The 17890-nt window shown below is 32.3% G+C and overlaps 1 protein-coding gene across 2 annotated transcripts in view; it reads left to right on the forward strand.

Moving 5' to 3' along the window:
- The window catches only part of LOC123708577 (protein qui-1), a 101482-nt gene that overhangs the window by 62846 nt on the left and 20746 nt on the right, over nucleotides 1-17890 (forward strand). For both annotated transcript variants that reach the window (XM_045659353.1, XM_045659354.1), the window contains exons 14-18: nucleotides 3203-3321; nucleotides 4826-5004; nucleotides 11127-11250; nucleotides 12457-12568; nucleotides 13769-14047. In XM_045659353.1, the coding sequence (XP_045515309.1) occupies nucleotides 3203-3321; nucleotides 4826-5004; nucleotides 11127-11250; nucleotides 12457-12568; nucleotides 13769-14047 (813 nt within the window). The remainder of the gene's footprint in view (nucleotides 1-3202; nucleotides 3322-4825; nucleotides 5005-11126; nucleotides 11251-12456; nucleotides 12569-13768; nucleotides 14048-17890) is intronic.

The following is a 17890-nucleotide window of genomic DNA, read 5'->3' on the forward strand; positions in this document are numbered from 1 at the left end:
ACGACATATATACTATCTTAAACGAAACACTGTATTATTTCTAATTATTCAATACATGTGTTCTAATGTATGGGTGGTTCACCACCAACACACCCACTAAGTTAATACATTTTACAGTGTTTTTGGTAACGCTTTTATTCAATTACTGTTTGAAGATTGACATGGTTATTTGAACAGTGACACCTAGAGTGACAGGCACTTTAATAGATAGCGGGTAATGGGTTGAAAATTCAAGATTGATTGAATTTGATAAAGATTTCAGTCAATTTAACTAAGCGTTAATTCAATTAAAAGGGAACATAAATAAACCAACGGTGTACTGCGTTCCGTGAAAGCCGCCTTCATTTCCGCTGTCGCCGCCAGTTCCGCCGGCCGACATGTTCACCCATTCGTTATCTGCTGTCCAGATGTCACCTAATAAATATTTTCCCCTTGAAATAAAAGAAATATTTTGAAGTGTTTTGTTTCGCATTCGCTGATCTGTCTTTGTCTTTGTTTTTTTATGTATCCCTTCAAGTCAGCATTTATGTCAAGTTATTTTGCTCTGTTGAAAGCTCCTAATAATTTTGACTTGAGGTTTTTACTTAACCATGGCATGGTATTGCGCTACGAACCTTCCTTCCGCTTGAAAAGAACTGATTTTAATAATAAAAATAAAAGAATTAAACAGATAAGCACAACGTTTTAAAATAGATAAATCATAACTATTTATTTCAAACACACAAATATACAATATTTACAATAATTTTAAATTTGTTGTAATTTCTTGTTTATCCATTTTTAATTATTGCTATTACTATATAGATAAAAAATATATAAGATAAATAAATAATTATTTATAAACTTTAACATTTAAGTATCAATTTAGCTATATCTATGAAAGTGCCGTAAAATATAACGCGGGTAGAACATCCATAAACATTGCCGTTTCCATTATAAATTCAATTTTGTAAGAAGCGTCGGGTGGCCTTTAAACAAAATTACCACATAGCTCACTGTCCGTATCGTACAATGCTTATTTATAACTTTAGTACTCTGTGTTCCCCGTCCGTATTTTTTACCTTTTTTCATATAAAGATTTATTGGTGAGTAAGCGTCCCAGTGGTTGAGCGTGCTTCTTAATTTAAATCGCTTTGTGAACCCCGAGGGCCTGTAATGTTTAAGGTACATGTTGAAGGACGAATAGTTTTAGCAGAGAATGTAGTACACACAGGAGTGTGATGATTTCCACAAAATATGAACCTTACTAAGGATTTTTTTTCAAAAAACACCTGTCAAATATTTCTATCTTCATTGCATTATAAAAGTATAGCCTGGTAATACTTTGATGACTCAATACTCTCCCTCGTGACACCCCAGTAATTTAGTGGGTAGACTAGATAATCTATGGATATAATCTATGCAACAAGTTGAAGGCATTATTCAGATGAGGGTCGTGTCTCCGACGTGGCTCCGATAGTGTCTTGTGAACGTCATCTCTGTAAATTGAGGATCTTTGACCATGAGAAATGTCAAATGTCTAATAAGACATTTAGTAATATAATAATATTAGAGCAGTGTTGGCCTAGTGGCTTCAGCGTACGATCCTCATCCCTGAGGTCGTAGATGCGATCCCCGGATCTGCCAACAATGGAATTTCTTTCTATTTTCGCAACGGTGAAAGAAAACATCGTGAGGAAACCGACTTGCCTTAGATCCAAAAAGTCGACGGCGTGCGTCAGGCACAGAAGGCTGATCACTTGCATATTCAATTAACAAATGATCATAAAACAGATACAGAAATCTGAGGCCCAGACCTAAAATGGTTGTAGCGTATTCGCCCCCATTCATTCCATAGTAACGTGGCGATAATACAACACAGTTATAGCTTTAATTTGTTGAAAGAGTTTAAATTTAATGCCTATCCTTGACAAACGAAAAATCTTCTTTGAAATGTTAGTTTAGATTTAATTGCTATTTCCATACAATGCGCCTTTATTAATGTTTTGTCGCGTATACAAAGTAATTTGTTTGACTTAATAGGAAGGTCGAAATCTGAACTCTCCTTTGTATAATAGCTTAATATAATCATTTTTCATTTGTTTCATTTCCATAGTATGTACTATACATCTTTGTATATTTTTCTTTACGAAATTTTGTTTTTCCTAATTAATTTCTTATTAATTTGTAAGTTCTGAAAACATGTGTATGCATAATATTATACAAGAAAATATGACATCACATTTACTCACATACACATTAATTATATTAGAACATAAGCAAGCAAGCATCCACAAAATAAAATTAGAAAAACGTAATAAAATTATCTTTGTCCAACCAAGAGGTTGGTGTATTTTTTTCATTTGTTGTGAATTCTTGTCGATTTAGGGTCACTTGTTAGGACAGGATTATGTTTTTCAAAAATAAATAAATATTTTATGGAAAAAAAAATTGAACTGTATACCTAGTCCAGCTATAAGTTCTAGCAGTCTAATTGATAAATGTTATATTGATAAATAAGTTTTCTTTAACTCATATAAATAAACTGTAATGTATAATATTATTATTGCTCTATATAAATAGGAATAAATTGTCAGCAATAAAATTTTCGGAGCTTTAAGCATAAATGAAAATTCTGAAAAATGTTTACCTTTTAATGGGATAGCCTCGGTATTCCCTCTGGAAGTTCGCCGCTTGTTTACTCTGCGGTTGAAGGCAAATGGTTTGATTTCTAAGCGCTCATTATAAATTAACGATATTTTACGACCCTAATACCTTCCAAATTTATTCGGTCCGTTAATAATGTACAACTTGTTTGTAGTTTAATTCAATATACAATCAAGATTTGATTATAATTTATTGTTTTGTAAAATATGAGATTTTGTTGTTGATCACTCACTTCACTGCGCTATGCTTCCTAGAGTTAGTTGTTAACTAATCCCGCATTACATTTTCTTATCCATTTGGACTTTTCAACATAAGATTTTAATTTTCATTATTTACAGTTTAAATCTCGTCTCGGATCTCGTCTTGATATTGACAAGGTTTTTGCGTGACGCACGAACGTAACTCCGCACCTAACGAAATACAAAACTTCAATGAGTTGTTATTGGGTTTTCCTTCTTTGTTCCTTTTTTTTAATAATATATTTAATTAGATTTCAATAGATAATAAATAGACAGAAAAGTGTTATAGTTATATATGTAATAAAAAATTGTTTTAGATAATAGCTTGGTTGAGGCCAGCTGTAGCTCGTCGTGGGGTGCTGGCAACGTTGGTGACGGCGGCCATGGCTTGGTGTGATGGTTACGACAAACCACTGCTTGTTCCGCTGAATGGGTGGTAAGAAATATTAATGAATTTTAAAATCTATATGCAAAATTTTGCCACATACAGACACTTAGGTTACCTTACTGCCTGAAACAGCACTACAGTACACAACCTTCATGTCTTAGACCCAAAAAGTCGACGGCGTGTGTCAGGCACAGGCTGATTACCTACTTGCCACCTTTACTTAACAAATACAAAATGTGAGGCCTAGACTTATAAATATTGTAGCGCCACTGATTAAGCTGTAATTATACACGATTACAATATCCTATACACGGAATAATTATTGTTTCCAGTTGCTACGCAATGATTTTCTTGGCTCAAATTTTATCAATGCCACCACCCCAAGCGTTATTGCGGGGTTGTTCAAACATATAAGATAGCGAAACGAGTTTCCTAAAAGCTTTAATTTGACGAAAAGTCAACGTTTTTCTACGTTTATATGAAATACCATTATCCAATTACGTCGGAAAAATTACATTAGCAAATGAAATACAAATCACAAGGGATTGCCGAGTTGAATTTCAATAGAACGCTGACATTTTGTACCAGTATTAAATTACTATGGTATAAAAGAGTAGTATGTTAGAATTTTGAATTACATTTTTAAAAATGGTGTAACTTTTATTATGTAGTTATAAGTTACTGTATTTAAATTTAAAAAAATGTTTATTTCCTGTAATATGATATTCATTCGGAACATAGATCTTATAAGCAATTAAAATATTAGATATATAATATTTAAATGTAATAATATTACTATTGAAATTGTTATACTTTAGTTATAGTTATACGAATTCAAAAATCATTTATTCTTATAGGTAACACAATATACACTTATGAACATCAAAAACAGAAATGTATATTGCATGCTTCTAATTTTACATTTACTGCCAGTTTTCAAATCAAGGGCGTAGAGCGGAAGAGAAGAACTGGCAATAAACTCTACACCACTCTTTTCAATCGTCAAGATTTGTTTTACACAACGGTTGTAAGGAGCTGCAACGCCTGTACATATCCCAATTATAGGATCTGGCAATGTTAATTTGTTAGTCATCATAGGATATATTTGTCTATTTGTCTATATTGACTCTTATATTCTCCTTCGTCTCTTACTCTCAATAATAAATTGTCTTAGTGGAGATGCTTCTTAAACTTCTACTTACGCTTCCTGATTTATAAACATTATTATCGTATTGTCTTTTGTTAAAATAGCTTTTACACATTAAGAAAACACTTTAAGACAAACAATCTGCGAAAACAGAGGACACCGTGAGTCATTTTTGCAAAAACCCGTCATCTTTTAGTCGATATCAACTTCGGGGCAATAAATACAGATAAAACAACTTTCTCTGCAGCTGTGATACTTTTGACATTTAACACCTTTTGTCTTCAGTCACCGTGAAAAGCACGCAAATTTAAAATTTAGAATTATGTAAATAATTATAAGTTTTAATAATACATAGCTTTAATCCGTTCAAAAAGTGTTTTTCTTAACATTATTATTGGGTCACAGGTTACATCCACCCATTGCATCAACAGTACGAGTCATGTCTGTGGGTGGTTCAACACCAGGCGCAGGCGCACGTTTACTTCAGCTAGCGCCATCTGGACAACATTTGGTGTTAGCACCATCTGCGGGTGATCCACAACTTTGGCATGTTATGTCAAATTCCAAAGTACACACATTCAAAGGTGAGAATGATTTTTACCTCTGTAAAACTTTTTGTTTGTCTACCCTCTTTCTTCTATAGTATACATACATATATATGTATGTATACTATACTATATATATGTAGTAGAAAGAACCCAGAAACTGTTCTTTATACCGAATATAAATTGTGTCAGGCACTTATGGCCGCTCTCTTGAATATCAATAAAGTGATGGACTTTGTATGTTGCGCATTTAGCTGTGGCTGAGCAACGGTTTTTGGTGTGCCCAAAACCGAGACAATTCCTGCACTGTAAGAACTCTTGGTAAGATGGACTCTTTGGTACGATATTGACACCCTCTCGAGTTCCAAGAACTTACGCCAGGCGGTCGGCAAGGTGTTTAACACTACGTTACATAGGTTTCATTCCTGCTTTCTATGTATGCATTTAACATCCACTCACACGGTGAGGATAAACATCTTGAGGAAACCGGATTGCCTTAGACCCAAAAAGTCAACAGCGTGTGATAGGAACAGGAGGCCGATTACCTACTTGCCTAAAAGACTGACCAATGATCATGATACAGATATAGAAATGTGAGGCCCAGACCTACAAAAGATTGTAGCGCCATTGATTAATCTTATTTATATTTTAAAATGAAGATATTAATCATACGATTAGCGTATCTAAAATCATTAAACTTAAAAAAAACCGGAATATTTTATATAACTTTTTATTTTTCTTAGAATCTTTCAAAAGTATTGAATGCAGCGTTTGCATAACGTGATGTCTTTAACGTCGTTCCGCTAATGGAACAGAGCTTCAACAAACAAGTTGATGAAAATAATCTACAATTATTAAAGATATTTTTTACGCTTTTTTAGAGTTCCACTGGATTAGTTAATTCCGTGATAAAAAAGTTTTGAATTTTAAATGTGTTCTAAAATTTTCAAATAGTAAATTTGATTTCCGGTTCTAAATGTGGTTTCAAGCTTATCTCTTTCTCTTGTCACTTACGCACTCCCTCTTGGCTTTGATTTCAGAAAATTTTAGTCTAAGAAACAAAATGACAGATATTTTCATAAGTAATAGTTTAATTTGAGCAGTGTTTGCCTAGTGGCTTCAGCGTGCGGCTCTCATCGCTGAGGTCGTAGGTTCAATCACTGGCTATGCACCAATGGACATTCTTTCTATGTGCTCAATGAACATTTGCTCGAACGGTGAAAACATGGTGAGGAAACCAGCTTGCCTTAGACCCAAAAAGTCGACAGCGTGCGTCAAGCTCAGAAGACTGATCACCTATTAGCCTATTAGGGATCAAATTATCATGAAGCAGATAAAGAAATCTGAGGCCCAAACCTAAAAAAGTTGTAGCCGCATTTATTAATTTATTTATTTTTATGAATTTCATGTCAAAGTCAAAAATCATTTATTCATATTGGTAACACAATGTACACTTATGAACGTCAAAAACAGAAATGAATTTGAAATGTTTCTAATTTTACATTTACTGCCACATCTCAAATTAAGGGCGTAGATCGGAAGAGAAGAACTGGCGATAAACTCTCCGCCACTCTTTTTAATCGCCAAGTTTTTTTGTTTTACAATTGAGGTATATATAACCAAAAAATAGAAGGTTATTTTGACATTTATATCAGCTGAGCACCTATTTAAGAAATTCCCAGCTCTATTTGCTAAACAATGCTTTAGAGTATTGATATCGCTGTCGAGTAATCTCAAAATGTTATATGAAATGTCTAAAACACGTGATCAATAATCAATATAATTATATTTCGAAACGCTATCACGTTTCATTCATTACCTAGAAAGCTTATAAGAAAAATAAAATCTTGTATAAAATATTCAGTTCTTTTAAAAGTTCTGTATAATGCTTTAAGCTAACCGTATTTATGGATGATATACATCTTAATTTATTCAAAGCCCAACTTCAAATTCAAACGTAAATTAATCAATAAATCCTTTTATAAATTTGACGAATATCCAAATGGTCATAAATTTGCTCCAGTTCAAACAATTTGTATGACTCAAAACTTGACGATTAAAAAGTGTGGCGGAAAGTTTCTTGCCAGTTCTTCTTATCCGCTCTACGCCCTTGAACTGGTACTAAATGTAAATATACAATTAATTTAACTTCTTTTCTGACGTTCTTAAGTGTACTTATTTACCTATATGAATAAAGATATTATATGTTTATACATTAGGGATTTCTTTGTTCAGATTATGAATGTCTTTCTCAAATAATTTTCACCTGATGAGAAATTTTAGAGTAGGTTAGATACATAGTGTTATTAAACAATTTAAAAATGAGATGTATAAAATAAAAATATTAGTTTCTAACAATATGTACAATATTTTATACAAAAGTGCAGGTAGGTCTAATAGGTAGGTAGGCTCAGAATAGTAAGAATTGCTTAGACGCTCGTTCACAGATATAAATAAATCTAAAGTTCTGAATGCTTACAACCATTTTTCAATAAATAATATACCATTGTTGTTCTATAATGTCTATCAAAATAATACAACAGGAAAAATGCGAAGAAAAATAAAATCTGTTGTGTCCTCTGTCTCGGCTTTCACAGTTGTATGTGTTTTCCGACTACATCCTATATTTACTAAAAGCAATTGTACGATTTTTATTCAAATTACTAAGAATTAATTAAGTTTATACTTGTAAGTCTGATGGCCTAAATCAAAGCCGAATTAAGCGACAGTATAATGAAAAAAAATATTATTATTAAAATTCTGAAATCGTCTAAAGTGTACGCATTTGAAATAACTAAGTGGGTTTAAATACAAGTAAATGAGATTTCTGCAGAGCAGTGTTGGCTTAGTGGCTTCAGCGTGTGACTCTCATCCCTAAGGTTCGATCCTCGGCTGTGCCCCAATGGACTTACCTTAGACCTAAGAAGTCGTTGGCGAGCGTCAAGCACAGAAAGCTGATTACCTACTTTTGCCTATTTTATTTACAAATGATCATGAAAAAGATACTGAAATCTAATAATAAGTATAATAATCTAACCTAATTAAGTTGTAGCGCCACTGATTTTTTTTAAATAAATTTGTAGCATGTTTTGGAGTTGAAAGAAAAGACCAACCTTGTTGCGAGTGCAACTTTGCGTCAGAAGTTAACATTTTTCTTTACATCCTGCGATTTTTCCCTTGAATAATGCTAATGTTTTCAAACTAAATTCAGATAAAATTGTTTCTTTTCAACCACAAGTCCTGGATTACTGGCGTTAAAACTAATGTTTAAATTTGTAATATACTACTTATTCATGATATGGACTGTGAAATTGTGTATTTAAATTTATATGTAATAAATAACTATGGAACTTAATATATGGGTGAGACCTAAGAATCTAACAATGTTACGAATCCCTGGATATCCAGGCTATATAGCTTAGACAAAAGAATGACACATAAAAACTTTCATAAATATGTTTTACATAAAGTTTAAGTTTCTTTGTATGTTTATAAGATAAGTGAACATAAAATAATACTTTTAAATTATTTTTAAAGCACTCAACACAAATATAAAAACTTGTTCATACATTAATTAACAGAGGGTTGAAAATATTTCGTACCCGTATAACCTCAATGCCAATATTACGGTCAAACTTTTTCTCAAGTTACAATTTTATAATTATGCCCAAATCCCTCGCCCCAAAGTTTAATCAAAGAGTAATTATAAAGGAGTATAAATCTCTGTTACAATAGCACTGAATTTAGGAGTTGGAATTTTTGCTCATTTATCAAATCCTACTTACGACTAATTACCGAGGTTTCATTAGACAGTTTATACTTAAGGCGAAGCTTACACTGTTTAGGCGGCAACGTACTTAAATTTGCTAAGACGACTAACATTTTTGGCCGTCTGTCAATTTGATTTTTAAAATTATAAATTATAAATAATATTTATCCTCAAATTACTTACAAACCTAAAGCAATTTTTTTAATCACAAGTTCGTTAAACTTTAAACACACGGTTTAAATTAATAAAATATAAATGATTAGGGAGACAATGGGCAGCCTTAACGCTAAAAATTTATCAAGCAACAGGGAAAACACGAACGATAAAGTGCATAACTGATTGTCAATCAACAATCTCGAATAATGCTACTACTAAACGAAAATGTAAAATTAAAAAAAAAAATACATAAAGCTTATGAACACATTTATACATTTATTTCAAATAAAAAACCTAACTAATTTATTATATTTATCTATATATATATATCCTTAATATATTGAAGGTATGTTCATTTTGAAATAGGGAATGTAGATATTTGTCCAGTGCATTGCAATATAAAATTCACAATTCAATTCATTCATATTCTTCAAATTTCTCGAAGCTTCCTCTTAAGGTTGAAGGAATGTGAAGTTTTGCGGCGACGTTATTTGCTAAGGGTTAATCCAAGATTTCACACGGCTTACATATATACAGTAAATTAATATAGACTCTATATAAAGTTTGTACATTTGGGCTTTCGCTGGTTATGCTGGTGTGTGATAAAAATGGTTATGTGATCTAAGCAGACTGAAGGTTTACTTTTATAGAATTCGAAAGTTAAATATTAACTTAAACGCCTAAAATGAGCTTTAGATTATAAGTAGTGATCATAAACAGAGAGGATAGAGCGTGCCACTTTCAAACCTGCTGAATAATACAATTAATAATACAATTCACGATTTTTTACTTAGCGGTTTACAAAATTCGCCGTTGAGTCAGTTGAGTAATATAGATTTGGATTCCATTTCAATCTCTAGTTTTGAAACGTAATATTATCTGAATTTATTTAATTAATTTTTAACGTAACAAAACTAAAATAATTGTGAACTTGAACCATTTGTGAAGTGAGTCTACTAGATTTTTATTAAAAGTATCTGCATCTGTACGCCAATCAGTCATGCCAGTGAAATTTTCATTTTAAAAGAACTGTAATTTACTCTACATATAAAAATACGAACGAGCTATTGTTGAATGGTTCGTTATTTTGAATGCGTTAATATTTTCATTTCTACTGTGTATTGTTACAAAACAAAAACCAACACGAACATGTCATTTTAGATATTAATAATTAGCATTGTGATTTCAATATGTTATAACTACTATTGTCACAATTTTGATTGACACAACACGTAGTAGGTCATACTATGTGTTGGCGTGCTCTTCCCACAGTGATATAGTGCATAATCTCTATTCACCGTGCCTTGCTAATTGAAATATTCGGTTTTCGTTTTTATTTATAAGTTGAATTGGTTCGGTTAATACTTCAGTAAGCAGCTGGTTCCACGTAGTGGTGGTGCGCGGCAAAAACTGCCTTTAATAACGCTCAGTTGTGGAACAACGGACGTCTTCGAGGTGATATGAGTGGAATTTCGCATTCTGTTTCAACAACCAATTATGAGACTCAGCTGCAGGTATTAATCAGAACAACAGTGTTAAGAGTATCCCAAGTACTTTAGGACCCAGCATTCACGGGTTTTAGATCGGAACATGCTCCGTCAATGACGGCCTTGATGCTGCGAACACCGAGAAAGCTGGAGATCCAGTTGCATAATTTCTTAGGGAGGCCATACAGACTGGGAGCGATAGAAAAGCCCAAAGAAGCTGTTGAGCCAGCTAAATCAAAAGACTACATTAACAAATCTAGAAGACACCACTAGATTTTAATAAAATTCGAACTTCTTTTTAATAGAACCGACTCCAAATGCACTAATAAGTATTGCCATCAAAATTAAATATAACTTAATTTATTTTTATAAGCGGTATAAGTCTTATGTATAAATGCCGGTACCTAATTGCTCCATTTCATTTAAAGTATCATTTAGTTATGGTTTTTTCAGCACCGCGTAATTAAAATTTCACAGAAAGATACAAAAAGCCACCAGTCTAATTTAGTTTTTATAAATAATTTTTGTACATTTTTATCCCTACAAATATTAAAGGCATATCCCGCCGTGTGTATCTTTTGTTTTTATACAGTTTCCATACGAACAAAACCCGCACAGGTAACATTCATATCAGTGTTTTGTCAATTTCCACCCTTCAGAAATCATACGCCATTTCACTATGAACAAACAAGTATATTTATTTTGTTGTTTGCTTTTGGTCTGTGTTCCCATTACGTGTATATTTGCAGGTCACTCGGGCAGGATTCTCTGTATGTGCGTGACTCGTGAATCTCAATATTTGCTAACCGGTTCCGAAGATACAAGTGTCATTGTTTGGGACCTTCACACACTTGCTGTTAAAACGAAGATATTGTAAGTTAATTGATTTAGTTAATTCGAAATGGGCGGGGCCACACATGAACAATGGTAGATAGATAATCAGGTTAACAGGGCCACCAAGAAAAATAAAGAGAGATTGCCCTCTTACACAGTAGGCTCAAGATAGAGAATGGTGATGTTAGTTCAAGGAGACTTATAAAAGTACTCGAAAAAAAATATATTTTTGTATAAATTTTATGTGTGTGTATATTTCGTAAATATGGATAAATGTATGATAATTATTATTATAGATTGCATAATTCTTATAGTAAAATGAACCTTTCTCCGTAAACAATACTACCAGAACTTTAGTAAAATCCAAGGAAGGCTTTAATTGAATGTCATCGCGCTGTTGATTTTCCATTTACTTTCAATTGTATTTTACACTTTCAAATTGAATGCTTTATTGTTACCCTATCTGAAAACAATTGTTCACGGTTGAACATTTAAAGTTACCCGATGAAACTTTGTCGCTGGTAGACCGATTACAAGGGTATTTTATAGAAACTAGCCTTTTCAACGTGCCATCTTGATAAAATAAAAGCTACACTTAGCTTTTACCGAAGCCAATAAGGTTCCAAGATTTTTCTTTGTCGAAGGATGCCTTAAAAATTCTATCCACAGGAACGAGTTGTTTTATATGGAATTTGGTGTTCTACTTAAGAATAAAATAAAACTTTAAAGGTACACTGCCACAGGAACCAAACTTTTAATATTTAATTATTTTTATTATTACCCTACATAGATAACCTACATAGTTAAGAAAATTGTAAATACTCTTATTAGATTGTTATGTTTTGGTTTTAATAAACGATGTAGTAAGTAGAATTTGTTCGAAGTACCAGTTTTATTTTGTATTTGTTGAGGGTAGCATCGTTCATCATCAATCATTTAAAACAGCCAACCGCTACGCGATCATATTCGATCGAGTCGATACTCGACTACCTCACTCAGTGGATTTTGATTCTTGCAGTACCTATTTTAATTAAATTGTACTTTCAGTATAGTGTTTTATGATTGTACTGAAATCCAAAGCATATTATTCACTAGTGGCGGTCGTCGTATATATGCAATCAAAGACACTTTGGCGTATAAACCCAGAGCGTATAAGAGGGTATGAACGGTAATCATGTCTCTTGCACATGATATGATCAATATGGTGCTTAGTGAAGTTGAATAATCAGAGAATAATTTCTCCAGGGAACATATTGCGCCCGTATTGTGCGTGGCAGCTATCGTGAACCGTTCGCTTGTGATCAGCGGAGGGGAGGACTCGGCTGTTATTGTGACGTCTATTGTCGATGGAGCTTTGGTACGTTAATTGCAATGTAATATAATCCCTTTCATCAGACTAATTTTAGATAGTATATGTCAAATGCAGTGGTGGCCTAGTGGCTTCAGATATCGTAGGCATCCATCCCCGGTTCGTGCGTCAATGTACTTTTTATGTAGGCATTTAAAATTCGCTCCAACGGTGAAAGAAAACATCGTGAGCCTCAAAAAGTCTACGGCGTGTGTCACGCACAGGACACTGATCGCTTGTCTATTATATTGACGAATAATAATGAAACAGATACAGAAATCTGAGGATGTTAAGACGGTTTTTTTTATACATTTCATACAGATAGATTAGTAGCAATACAAAGGGGGTTTGTTAGGGCCTTATGCTCGTATGGACTTCGGCTCGAAATAAATCAATATGATCAGCGTCTTGCCCACTTTCAGATGGTAAGTCTTGAAAGGAGGAGGTGGTTGATCAACCTGGGCTCTTCGTAATAGCAAATGGCTCACTTGACAGCTATCTTTTAGATAAACTTGACATCAAGGTACCGACACCTTCTGTGCGTATCCCACAACTATGTAAGACACCCATAAGTTACAACAATGTATTCCAGAATGGTCCACTCGCTAGAATGTATTATAATTCTGTGTGTTGATATTTTTCACAATAGTTTTTATGAATTTAAAAAGATTATTCGCGGTGAAGACTTGCAAACGAAATAATTTCTATTTTTGTCATTGAATTTAATGTATACTGTATGTAATGCTTAGTATTTGGTAAACCAGGACTGAAGATGCCACAGAAATTATGTGTACAGGTGTAGGTGCAGGTTTAAAAATGTTGTTTAGTTTGTAGTAGCTTTATGTATTCAATCAATATGTTGTCTGTCTCTGTACCGAAAATGTAAAAATAAAATATACCAAAAACATCAATTTAATAGTATATTGTATATTGATGCAAGGCTAAGTGGCGAAATTGATAATAGGATTGTGGAAGAACAGAATTTGTTCGCCCTTAGAATTGTTTCTGAATTTTGTCTTGTATATATATAATGTATCACTATTGATATAGCTTAGTTTGTCAATTAACACAATCATCTAATTTGAGACTTTATCTTAAATATAAAAAAGTAAAAATGAGCCCTTAATATGTTTTATACATGAATAATAATTTTAAAAATTACTCTTAAAGTTATAAGGCATGGAATAATGAACATAACTTTTTCATTAGGTAACAAAATTGGACCACCACCGCGGTCCAGTGACGTCAGTAAAAGTGATTCAAGATGGCGACATTCTAGTCACTGGATCACAGGATGGCACTGTTTGTACATGGAGTGTTGACAACTTCATATTACTGAGTACAATAGCCGCTGGAGTTCCGATACATATCATGGAAGTGACAGATGACAACGTCTTCCTCATCACACTTCAGGGCGAAAATGAATTGCATTTGAGAACTTTTATCACTGGAACTTATTTACATCCTCTTAAACGGCATAAGGCTAAGGTGAGCGCTTTCTTTTGTTTCCAGGATTTTGCATATCGCTTGCCCCGGAGAAAACCATAAAGCACTATTACGACTGTTTCAATGTTTTCTCAATTTTGACATTGGGTGATGATTTTTTGCAATACAACTTCTTATAAATCATTATTCTACGAAAATAATTTTAAGCACAACCTAATTTACTTTGGAAAAAAAAATATTTTTTATAAACTTATAATAAATAATACAAATAGCTTTAATCTGGTTAAAAATATGTTTTTTTTTTCAATGTGTAAAAGCTATGGTAACCAAAGTCAATACTAATTTACTTTCCTGAAATTGATAGTAACAACATTTAGGATAGTTTTAGTTCAGATTGAAATTCTGGCAAGTTATCATATAAGTGAATGCGACTGTTTTAAAATAAATAAACATTGTAATTGTTTTGGTATATTGGTATTTGGTAATGTATCTCTGTTTCACCAATATTTCCGGGAAAAGAGTGGCAATAAATTATTACGTTCTAGACATTCGTCAAAATTACCGTCGTAATGTGCGATTACTGTGACCGTAATTATGTTTAAATAGTGAAGCAATTGAAAACGTCAAGTTAGATAAATTATTTTAATGTACATTTAGTAATTTTTTAACTATTTACAACAAATATATTTAAATCGCCAAGTAGGAAAAAACTGTTTGATTTGTTATATATGTATCCTAGTAATTTATTTTTCTGAAAAAAAAAATAGATATTGCTAAAGCAAGCGAATTTGTTCCCGGGGCTAGGGATACGTACGTAGTGATTATTCATTTCTAGAAATATAGAGGTTTAAAGTCTTAATAGAAAATGATAAATATCTAGAAATAGATACCCTTATAATGTATATACAACTGGATTTTATATGCAAAGCGATTGTCAAAACAACATTCTATGTTATTAACGCGTCTGAAGTTTCAATAATCCCGGACGTCTAGCGAAAAAGGTCACTCACAAAGAAATACATTTTCTTTATTTTCAATATATCGATATAAAAAAAAGGTTATATGGAAGTCAGGAGTCAATAATATAAGATTTAGTTTTCTTGTTGAACTTTAATTGGATTGCTTTTCAATCGGATATGTTGATTTATTAAGAAATTTCTTCTTGTTACTTCAATCTTATTATTCAGCTATTAATTAGCTTGTAAATATAATATACTATAGTAATATATTTTACTATATATTATTTTATATGTGAATGAAGAGAAGTTTAAAAGATTAAGGCGCTAAGCAGTTTACGATGAACATAAAGATATATAATTTATTATTAACAAAACCATATAATGTTTTCTTCTCAGGTCAGATTTATATATTCCAGTTTCAGCATGTAAGTGTAAGTTAATTAAACATCGCGTAATGTCAATATTTATGGCCAAAATTAAAACCATTTTTTTGAATTTGACATCTTTGATATGTGTAAATTTCAACATTACATTTGTGTGTTTCAGTTCCAGTTTTGTATTTTTTTATAAATTAAAGATTTATTTTTAACAATTCACTTAACCTACATAGTAATAATAATAATTAAAAATGAATGAATATAATATAAAAACAAATTTAAAAAGTTTGGTCCCTGTTGCGTGTACCTTACACACATATACCTTACGAACGGATTATATATTTACGCCGCTATTTAATCCTTCACAAAGTATTAAAAATAGTTAAAAACGTACACGAATTAATATAATTTACAATTATATGAAGTAATTAAGATAATACACTAATGAGCTCCATCATACCGCAAATAAATTGTAATCTATAAAAAAGAAATAAATAGTACGGAGAGTACTTCACTCTCCGTCCCATTACGCAGCAAAGAGGCATTTAAGTGATCGTATTATTGGAACACCGAAAAGGATTTATCTTAAATTTCTTCCCGTGGCTGCTGTAATTGAGGATCACCGATGTGTTTTACCTCTTACTTACACATTGGTGGATAAAATAAATTGCCGTCGATTTCCATTAAATGGCCGAGACCCTGTCTTATTACATTTACAGGATCTAGTGATAACTGCTCAGTTTCAGTCCATTTTGGTAATGAAATTTTGATACGTTTAAAGCGGTTTATTGTGGTTAAAAAACCACGTTTAAAATATATATCCATTTAGATAATATCCATGAGATCTTAGGTTCGATCCCCAGCTGTGCACCAATGGACTTTCTGTCTATGTGTGCATTTAAGGCCCTATACCAGGGCGCATTGCTGTGTCAGTGTCTCGGGGTGGACTGCGGTCCACAATGAAGGTCCCTTATTTTATCAATTATATAATTTTATCAATTATTTTTCTGAAATTGATTACTTGGCTTGCGATAAAATATATCGTGTAAATTTCAAAATCATGTTTCATACACATTTTCGTCATACAATGAATTCAAAGTGTCAAAAATTGGCTATGTTTGGATTTATTTTCTATCGAGCGAAGGTATTTCAATCATGTATAAACTACTCAACTACATCATATATTTTTTCCATCTGCCATACTTCAAGAAACGTTGACAAAAAATCTAAAGAAACATTGTACTTTTTTGGAGTTGTGCGACCGTATAGGACCTTAACATTGGCTCGAACGGTGAAGGAAAACATCGTGAGGAAACCAGTTTTGCCTTATACCCAAAAAGTCGACGGCGTGTGTCAGACACGGCAGGCTGATCACTGTAATACCTATTAAATTAAAAAAATTATCATGAAACATTTTTTTTTCATTTCATTTACAGGAATTTTATATAGGTATCCACAAAAATGATTCTTAAATTATATTCACTGGGCGTTGAATCTATCGCGTAAAATTGCAGAAGAACTGGCAAGAAACTCTGCGCTACTCTTTATTATTGACATGTTTTTAATTGTAAAAAGCTTAACATTTACCTTTAATGAATTCATAAATTTTGTCAATATATCATAATAAATATTTAACTTCTTAAACAAATATTCTTCATGGATATTCAGAGCACAATGCATAATATTTTGTCGACAACGAAGCCACAATAGATCTTATATTGTACTCGAATATCTATTTCTATCCCTGTAGAAATAGTTTAAGCATCATTGACTTGAAGAACTATTGTGGTTATAAGTGAAATGTTTTGTAGTAAATACGTTTTGTATAATAAATCTATTTATGCTTTTTCTATATATAGCAAACGGGCAGGAGGCTTACCAAATATTAAGTAATACCGCCCATGGACACTCCCATTCCCAGAAGGCTGCAAGTGGGTGACCGGCCTTTTAGGAATTGGTAGGCTCTATTCTTGAAGGAAGTCGAATTGGTTCGGAATACTTCAGTTTTCTATTTCTACATCTTTAGATGTTTATGAGTTCAACTAAGACACTCTTATTTAAAACTTACCCCTTGGATAAATAAACTTATGAATATTAAATAATATATGTTTAATATTAAGTTATATATAATACTAGCGGACCCGACTGACGTTGTCCTGTCTTAACTATGAATATTGATTTCGAATTGGTATAATTAACTAAAAAAATGTTCTGTCAATGTAATGTCCAACGCCATTAGGTTACATCAAAAAAGTTTGAATTGTAAAAACACTGAAAAAAATTGCTATCATAACAAAAGTCAATCAGGATTATTTAATATGGTGGTTAAGTATTCTTAAATTTTCTAATTTTCCGCGCCAGTTCCTTATTTTTTTCTTACATAAGAACCTACTGACAATAACAAACACAACAAAAAATCATTAGCGAAATAGGTGTAGCCGTTCACGCGTGATGCCGTGACCAAGGGAAATAGGGATTCATTTATATATATATATATATATATATATATAATAAATTTATATATAAATATATGATATAATGATGATGAT

The sequence above is a fragment of the Pieris brassicae genome, chromosome 4 (genome assembly GCF_905147105.1).
Source record: "Pieris brassicae chromosome 4, ilPieBrab1.1, whole genome shotgun sequence".
Classification (NCBI taxonomy): domain Eukaryota; kingdom Metazoa; phylum Arthropoda; class Insecta; order Lepidoptera; family Pieridae; genus Pieris; species Pieris brassicae.